This window comes from Dicentrarchus labrax, unplaced genomic scaffold (genome assembly GCF_905237075.1).
Source record: "Dicentrarchus labrax unplaced genomic scaffold, dlabrax2021, whole genome shotgun sequence".
Lineage (NCBI taxonomy): Eukaryota > Metazoa > Chordata > Actinopteri > Moronidae > Dicentrarchus > Dicentrarchus labrax.
In genome coordinates this window covers 348,592-357,500 of record NW_026136720.1, presented here as the reverse complement: position 1 = coordinate 357,500, position 8,909 = coordinate 348,592, and the positions used below count along the sequence as shown (strand labels likewise).

The following is an 8,909-nucleotide window of genomic DNA, read 5'->3' as shown; positions in this document are numbered from 1 at the left end:
CAATTAAATTTTATTTGTATAGCGCCAATTCATAACAGAATACAATAAATATAACACACTACAGCGTGAAAGGTTCAACATGCTTAAATAACACAGTAACAACCCTATTATATTTACTTATATTTAGTTATTTAATATATATTTGTGTTTGTGAATGAACCCAAGGAGTGGACAGTGATCATGTGACCTCTGTTGTTACAGAGCTGCTGTTCATGTTCACAGATTAACTAAAGAATGAGAGTCCCTCAGGCTCTGAGGATGGGACCAGGGCTACTGGAGGCAGGATCTAGGTGAGGACCCTCTGTCATACACAGTATTTATATATATTTATATATATTTATTATTGTTGTTGTTGTATGATGTGTGTTTGTGTTACAGACATCAGATGGTGCTCTGAAGAAGCCATGGGTAGCTGTTTAAGCTGTCCAGAGAAAGAATCAATTCCAGATAATCATCAAAGCAAATTCAAGGTGAGTTCAATAGGTCAGCACACACGTCTCTCTCTCTCTGTCTCTCTGTCTCTCTCTCTGTCTCTGTCTCTCTCTGTCTCTCTCTCTGTCTCTCTCTCTCTCTGTCTCTCTCTCTGTCTCTCTCTGTCTCTCTCTCTGTCTCTCTGTCTCTCTCTCTCTCTCTGTCTCTCTCTCTGTCTCTCTCTCTGTCTCTCTGTCTCTCTCTCTGTCTCTCTCTCTCTCTCTCTCTCTCTCTCTCTGTCTCTCTCTCTGTCTCTCTCTCTCTCTGTCTCTCTCTCTGTCTCTCTCTCTCTCTGTCTCTCTCTCTGTCTCTCTCTCTGTCTCTCTCTCTCTCTGTCTCTCTCTCTCTCTCTGTCTCTCTCTGTCTCTCTCTCTCTCTCTCTCTGTCTCTCTCTCTAATTGATGATCATTGATCACACTGATCATTGTTTACCTGCCTCTGACTGTGTTGTTGCTGTTGACGACTGTCTCTGACTGTGTTGTTGCTGTTGACGATGACTGTCTCTGACTGTGTTGTTGTTGACGACTGTCTGACTGTGTTGTTGTTGACGACTGACTGTGTTGTTGTTGACGACTGCCTCTGACTGTGTTGTTGTTGTTGACGACTGCCTCTGACTGTGTTGTTGTTGTTGACGACTGTCTCTGACTGTGTTGTTGTTGTTGACGACTGTCTCTGACTGTGTTGTTGTTGACGACTGTCTCTGACTGTGTTGTTGTTGTTGACGACGACTGCCTCTGACTGTGTTGTTGTTGTTGTTGACGACTGTCTCTGACTGTGTTGTTGTTGTTGACGATGACTGCCTCTGACTGTGTTGTTGTTGTTGACGACGACTGCCTCTGACTGTGTTGTTGTTGTTGTTGACGACTGTCTCTGACTGTGTTGTTGTTGTTGACGATGACTGTCTCTGACTGTTGTCGTTGTTGACGACGACTGTCTCTGACTGTGTTGTCGTTGTTGACGACGACTGTCTCTGACTGTGTTGCCGTTGTTGACGACGACTGCCTCTGACTGTGTTGCCGTTGTTGACGACGACTGCCTCTGACTGTGTTGCCGTTGTTGACGACGACTGTCTCTGACTGTGTTGTTGTTGTTGACGATGACTGTCTCTGACTGTGTTGCCGTTGTTGACGACGACTGTCTCTGACTGTGTTGCCGTTGTTGACGACGACTGTCTCTGACTGTGTTGCCGTTGTTGACGACGACTGCCTCTGACTGTGTTGCCGTTGTTGATGACGACTGTCTCTGACTGTGTTGCCGTTGTTGACGACGACTGCCTCTGACTGTGTTGCCGTTGTTGACGACGACTGTCTCTGACTGTGTTGCCGTTGTTGATGACTGTCTCTGACTTTGTTGAGAAGAGAGAGAATCAATTCCAGATAATCATCAAAGCAAATTCAAGGTGAGTTCAATAGGTCAGCACACATGTCTGTCTGTCTGTCTCTCTCTCTCTCTGCAATTGATGATCATTGATCACACTGATCATTGTTTATCTGTCTCTGACTGTGTTGCTGTTGACGACTGTCACTGACTTAGGGTAGGCCTGCTTTGTCGTACGAAGAAGCCCGCAATTTTTGGCTGTGTACAATGCAAGAGAAAATCACGTGCAATCATCAAACGTATAGCTATAAGACAACCAGGTGTAAACGCAACTAGCCTTGATAAGAAAACATTACGCCTATCATAACAATTTCAGATACTTTGAGCGAACAGTTTACAGGCTGTTCAAGTATTTATAGAATTAAGATAATTTAGAATAATTATCTTACCTCGATGGGACAGGCTATCCAAATGCCAGATGAACGTCTTCACCCAAAAATGTTTTCTTTTTACCCGGATAAAGAATGTTGTAGAATGTTTGGCGAACGATGATAGATGGCGTGATGACAACCACCAGATGCTGCTGTTCGGACGCATCACGCGATTCGGAGGCATATCACATATTTAAAGATTATAAAAACTGATTATTTTCCGATTCATGGCACGTTTTTCATTATTTTTTTAATGCATTCTGCAGAGAAGGGAGACTGGCATTGGTCACAGTTTGGAATGAAAGTGAGAAAACAGGATAGAGTAACACGGCGGATATCGCTCGCATTGCTCATATCACCCGGCCTACTTTTTTGGGGTTTTTTTTGACGACATAGTTAAGGTGGCAGGCGTGTGTTGCTAAGGCAGCCGCCTTAGCTGCAAAGTGCTGCGGGAAACCCTGGGGCCTCATGTACTAAGACTTGCGTGGATTTCCTACTAGAATGTGGCGTACACTGAAAGAGTGAAAGTTCCGTACGCAAAAAAAAATCCGATGTATCAAAACGTGCGTACGCAGAATCCCACGCACATTGTCTTTGTACATCGCAATCAACGTGAAATTGAGCGCACATGCACAAGCACAACTCTCCACCCTGTCCCCTCCCTCAAATACACCGATTTGAATATGCTAATTAGTATAAATAGGCCTAGATAGTGCTGTCTTTAGGAAAATGGCAAAAGTCAGGAAAAAAAGAAATTTTACAGAGTGTGAATTGGAGGTGCTGCTGACGGAGGTAGAGCCCAAAAATATATATTTTGCGTGGCACAGGCAGTAAACTCGGTAGGGTCGGAGAACCGCACCACAGCGGAGTTGAAAAAGAAGTGGTCAGATATGAAGACATATCTGCCCATCGCCAGAGCCTTCAGGCCACAGGTGGTGGAGTCCCTGTATTACGGTTGACTGATGCTGTACTGCTGTATTGTGAAAGGGTTACGGTACGTACAAGACGGGATGTCACCACGCTCCCAGTGAGCGCTAGTTGTTGTGTGTGTGGCACATCGGTCTACACTTTATTGTTAACTGTTAAATAAATATGCCAAGAGGCTAGAGATAATTCGAGTGTGTTCTACTTCCTCCATACACAGTGGAGGACTGCGCGCTGCAGTAAATAACCCCTTAACACAAATAATCTGCAAATTATTTAAAATTGTTTAATTGCTTGATTGATTGTAAATAATAAAGACTTTCGCATGCAGTGCAACTGTCCCTAGAGCAATTATTAATTTCAGCTATGCAATTTCAATGCATCGCCTGTAAGTGTTGCCAACTGACAACTGACATAAGCAAAAAATATGTATGTACGCCAGCAATGAAGCTGCCGTGGAGGACCACACATTCTCACGTTCATTTCACTTTTAGTACATCCGAAGGTGAACGTGAAAAATGGCGTATGCACGAATTTTGTGCGTACGCAATATTAGTACATGAGGCCCCAGAGGGGTATTGCACAAAAGTAGAATAAAGAAATCCAGGATAATTGAGCAAGCCGGCTTGACTTAGCCTGCTCGGCGCATCCTGGCTTAATCGGTTGCACGTTTGCCGAGCCAGGATGAAAAGGTGGGGCTATGTTAAGCCAGGTGTAGATAGTCGGGATAAGTGCGTGTTCACGGCATACTGAAATAGACCTCGCGATCGCTCACAGAATCACCGATGGGAACATGGATAAGAGTTCGTATTTAGCCGCTGAACAACAGCTCCTGATGGAGTTCTATGAAGAGGTGGAAGATAGAAGAAACAAAGGCAATACCAATGCTATAATTAAAGAAAGAGAGAAAGCCTGGCAGACAATAGCGGACCGGCTTAATGCTTAAGTAGTCCAAAACTGTACAATGAATAAACAGTGCTCCACTGGAACTGTCATCATTAGGCTCCAATTAAAGGACTAAAGGAGTTACTTTAAGTCCACTAATCAATTGTTGTACACTTTGCTTTAAATGTGGCAAGTAGAGGTTCATGTTACTTAAATGTAGAGTATGATTAAGTGCAAACAATTATCCACAATGTGTGTCATTTAATCTGTTTTTATCTATTTTATCTTTCTATCCTTCATAAAGAACAAACTTGTCTGACCATAAAAGGACCTGGCAGCAAGTTAAAGTTAAATACAAGAACATTTTGCAGGCTGGTCAGTGACTATAAAGTAGATAACAGTGAACAAATGAGGTGAATAGATTAGGTATCTGCTGACATGTTGAATGTCTGTATGATTGTAGCAGTTAAAAAAAAGCCCATAGAACTGGCACAGGGGGCCCACCAAGCCAGGATATGTGCTGCAAATGGTTCCTTTATTGAGGTTCTCTGCATCCCCAACAGAATAAAGGAAGCTCCCACTTGCAAAACATCTCACTGTAACACAGACCATCTGTGGTACAGTGAGAGCATGGCTTCCTGCCGTCTGGTGCTGTATTTTTGGACCCAGCAGCCTACATAAATATCTTAGTCCATCACCTGAGAATCTGTATCTCTCAATGAGATAGTCCTCTCCAACAGCCAATGGGTCTGACCTGTCCCAGAAGACTCTTTCATGACTAAATGCTCGTCTGAGGATTAGGGCTTCCTCATCCCGTACATCCTCCAAGAAAGGGCAAGCCATTATGAAGAGGGAACAGGTGAATGGGGATAGATAGATAGATAGATAGATAGATAGATAGATAGATATTCCTTTATTTGTCCCACATTGGGGAAATTCCAATGTAACAGCAACAAAGTGGATAGAGAGAAAACAGTATAAATAAACAGTAAAGAGTAGGGAAATAATAAAAAAACACTATGTACTAGATGTATATATATATATATATTTTGCCCTTGTCACAGATTTCATTGAAAACACCTTTGCAACTTCATCAGCTGTGTTTTGTAATCTCAATTACTGCAATAAAACACATATTTATGCAGTTTGACAAGCAGTCTTCATTAGCATAGCAATATAACACTTGTCCTGAGTAATAATACTTCCACTTGAATCAATATAAAAAGACTGTTGCAATTACAAACAGCCAACAGATTTAAATGAAATAAGAAATGACAATATATATGTAATATTTTAATGCAGGATAATTAAAATGATGCAACATACATAAAGACCATGGACATGCTGTAAAACACATTAAGTCCTCACAGGATTGACGGTGGAAATACAGGAGAATCACTAGGATTAATCTTAGCCTGGCTGTTAGCCTGGTCTGGAGCAGGCTAGCTGCAGAGAATAAATCACCATAGTAACTTGGCCGGGATAAGTTTGACCTGCTTTCATGCAACCGACTTGAGGCTAAATTCATCCAGGATAACCAACATATCCCGGCTTAATCCCTTATCTTGGTTTTGTGCAATACCCCTCTGGTCTCTGACTGTGTTGTTGTTGTTGACGACTGTCTCTGACTGTGTTGTTGTTGTTGACGACTGTCTCTGACTGTGTTGTTGTTGTTGACGACTGTCTCTGACTGTGTTGCTGTTGTTGACGACTATCTGTGACTGTGTTGTTGTTGTTGTTGACGACTGTCTCTGACTGTGTTGTTGTTTACCTGTCCAGGTGATCAACGTGGACGACGATGGGAACGAGTTGGGCTCGGGTGTGATGGAGTTGACTGATGCTGAGCTTGTCCTCCACACCCATCGCCGTGACGACGTCAGGTGGCCTTACCTTTGCCTCCGTCGCTATGGTTACGACTCCAACCTTTTCTCGTTCGAGAGCGGCCGGCGCTGCCAGACGGGGCAAGGTACCTGTTGTCATAGCAACCTGTTGTCTCATATCTACTGATTCACAGCATTTATAGTATTCAGTAACAGTGTCACACTTTTTCACACATTTTTGATCGATCGGATTATCTATCAGTGATTGATTGTTGTGATTTCAGGTATTTTTGCGTTCAAGTGTTCTCGAGCTGAAGAGATCTTCAACATGCTGCAGGAGGTGATGCACAGTCACAGTATCAGTGTGGTAGAGGAGGCGGTGCTGGAACCCAACCAGCAGGTGGCGCACACTCCTGCAGGTCCCCCACCCCACACACACACACACACACACACACACACACACACACACACACACAGAGCTAATGGGGTGTGAGTATTGGGGCTGTTCAGAGGACACTCAGTGCTGTCAGAGATATTGATCACAAATTCAGTTTATTTCATTTAGAGACATTTTCATTGGAACTCCTTAGTAGGTGTCAGGAAGTAATGGACACCCAGCAGCCAATCAGAGTCCAGTATTCACAGACCATATACACACAATGACCCTAAACTGTGTGTGTTTGTAGCTCTGGGATACTCGGTGCCGACGGTTCCTAACGGTGTGACCAGGATCCCGTCTGTGGGTGAGGCCCCGTCTCACCCCTCCACCCGCCACCCATCTGTAGCCAGCACCCGTCTGCCCTCCGTGGGGGAGGAGTCCACTCACCCTCTGCTGGTGGCCGACGACGCGGTAACACACACTTCCTGTTCCTCAACAATACTGATCAATACACTACTGTCCAAATACTCGAGTCCAACACATATCAATAGGATCAGGGAAACAGCTGTAGCTTAGCACAAAGACTGGAGACTTAACATAAGTAATGAGAGTTAATAAAATTGATATGGAACCTTTAAACATAAAACTGATGAGTTTTTATGTCGGATCCAGTTTCCTGTAAATGTAAAACCACGTAAGGATGATGTAAGGATGATGTAAGGATGATGTAAGGATGATGTAAGGATGATGTAAGGATGACGTAAGGATGACGTAACGATGACGTAACAATGTAACAAAACACCTGCTGTGCTCTCTCAGGTGCACACCTACGTGAACACCACCGGCCTCCTGGAGGAGCAGCCGAGCCCACTGACGGTCACCACCCCTCTGGAGAGCCCCACCTCCCCGCAGTCTCAGTGTCCTCCGACCCCCCCGCCTCCCCCGAGGGTCCGTGGTGAGCTGCTAGCCCCGCCCCCCCAGCCAGAGCCTCAGGTGCTGCTGGAGCCTCAGGGCGTCCGCTTCGTGCTGGGACCCACCCCTGTTCAGAGGCAGCTGATGGAGAAGGAGAAGAAGCAGCAGGAGGCCGAGGAGCCCCGAGAGACTAACGGCCACGGCGAGGCTCCTGCTGAGCCTGAGCCTGGCCCCCCGCTCTCCAACGGCTCCTCCTCCAATCCCTCCACGGCTCCACGCCGCCAACGCCCGCCCCCCCCCCCCCTCACCCCCGACCTGCAGAATGTCAACAACTCGGCACAGCGGCGCACTGCCCTGCTGGACTATGAGAACCTGCCGGCGCTGCCGCCGGTGTGGGAGGCGAGGAAGCCGAGCTCAGAGGAGGATGAGAACGGCTGCGGCGGCTTGAAGACGCCATCACTCAACGGTTATCACGCCCACCACGGCCTGCTGCACCACTCCTACTCCCACCCGCTGTCCGCCTCCCTCGAGTCCTCGCACAACTACGTCAACACAGAGAACGTGACAGCGCCGCTCAGTGCCCACCGGCCCGACACGGCCCGCCGCCGCACCGAGGGCCCGACCATCTTCAACTTTGACTTCCGCCGGCCGCCGCTGTCGGGCCACGCCGAGCAACCCAAAACCCTCAACTACATTGAGGTGGAGATGGACGGCGGCACCGGGAACAAGGGCACTTCGGACGGCAGCAACCCCCACACGCCCCGCACCCCAACCTCGCCGCTGCCCCCCACAACCCCCACCCGCCGCACCGAGCTCTACGCCCTCATTGACATCGAGCGCACCGCCGCCATGTCCAACCTTCAGAAGGCGCGGCCGCGAGACGACGGCACGTCACGCAAGACGCGACACAACAGCACGGAGCTGCCCACCAAAAGCACCGTGTGACCCTCCCCTCACTTCCTGTTAACACGGCGCTTGGACGTCTTTATATTCCCACGGAGACGCAGCGACAGACTTATTGACTTCCTGTGAGGTCACCTGTGCAGGTGTATTTCCTGTGCTACCTCTGCTGGTCGCAGACTGCGTTCCTCCTGTATGGTACAGATCAGTATTACTGAACAAAGCATTCCATTTAGCCTTTATATGATCACTGCGAGCTGCTGTCTGATGGTACAGTCTGTACAGTCTGTACGTGGAGTCTGGCTGCACAATAAATGTCTGTTTTTATTTGTACTCTGTGACCTCTGCCTCATTCATCTACAGTCTGCTAATATAGTTTCACTTAGTGTGGCTGTAGCCACAGGTTTCTAGTCTAATGCAAAGCTAACTGTTGTGTCAATAATAAATGAAACTTCTCCTTCAAATCAGAGTATGAAGGTGCTGCAGGTAAAAACTGAATTTAATGTTTTTATTATCTGAGGACACGTCAAATAGAACAGCTGTATTCTGAACTTACTGTGGGATCTGTTATTCTCTGGCTGCTGATTGGATTGTTTATTTACATAGCAGATCTGGTCCACTTTCAGCTTTTTGTTGTTACAACTGAGCGGCTGCAGCTCAGGAGGTAAAACGGGTCATGCAGCATTCACAGGTTCATCAGTCCGATCCCCAGAGTCCTTGAACTGAGTCCCAGAATTACTAATAATCCTTTTTCACCTGAAACAGTTGGGCAAACTTAGGTGTTACCAGTGTATTGAAGCCCTGCTAACACCTGAGTTTACCTGACTGTTTCATGTGAAAAAGGTCTGTTCATCCAGAAACAACCAACGA

At 46.4% G+C, this 8,909-nt stretch overlaps 1 protein-coding gene across 3 annotated transcripts in view; it reads left to right on the top strand.

Moving 5' to 3' along the window:
* The window catches only part of LOC127352646 (fibroblast growth factor receptor substrate 2), a 12,288-nt gene extending 3,916 nt beyond the window's left edge, over window positions 1–8,372 (top strand). Inside the window, exons 2-7 of one of the 3 annotated variants that reach the window (XM_051381206.1) lie at window positions 223–290; window positions 379–470; window positions 5,808–5,994; window positions 6,133–6,267; window positions 6,535–6,698; window positions 7,047–8,372. In XM_051381206.1, coding sequence (XP_051237166.1) covers window positions 405–470; window positions 5,808–5,994; window positions 6,133–6,267; window positions 6,535–6,698; window positions 7,047–8,084 — 1,590 coding nt within the window. In that variant the 5' untranslated portion in view covers window positions 223–290; window positions 379–404 and the 3' untranslated portion in view covers window positions 8,085–8,372. Of the gene's footprint in view, window positions 1–201; window positions 291–378; window positions 471–1,358; window positions 1,871–5,807; window positions 5,995–6,132; window positions 6,268–6,534; window positions 6,699–7,046 lie in introns of those variants that run through there. The other 2 variants (XM_051381205.1, XM_051381207.1) reach the window with 2 other exon arrangements.
* Window positions 8,373–8,909: the final 537 nt, after the last annotated feature.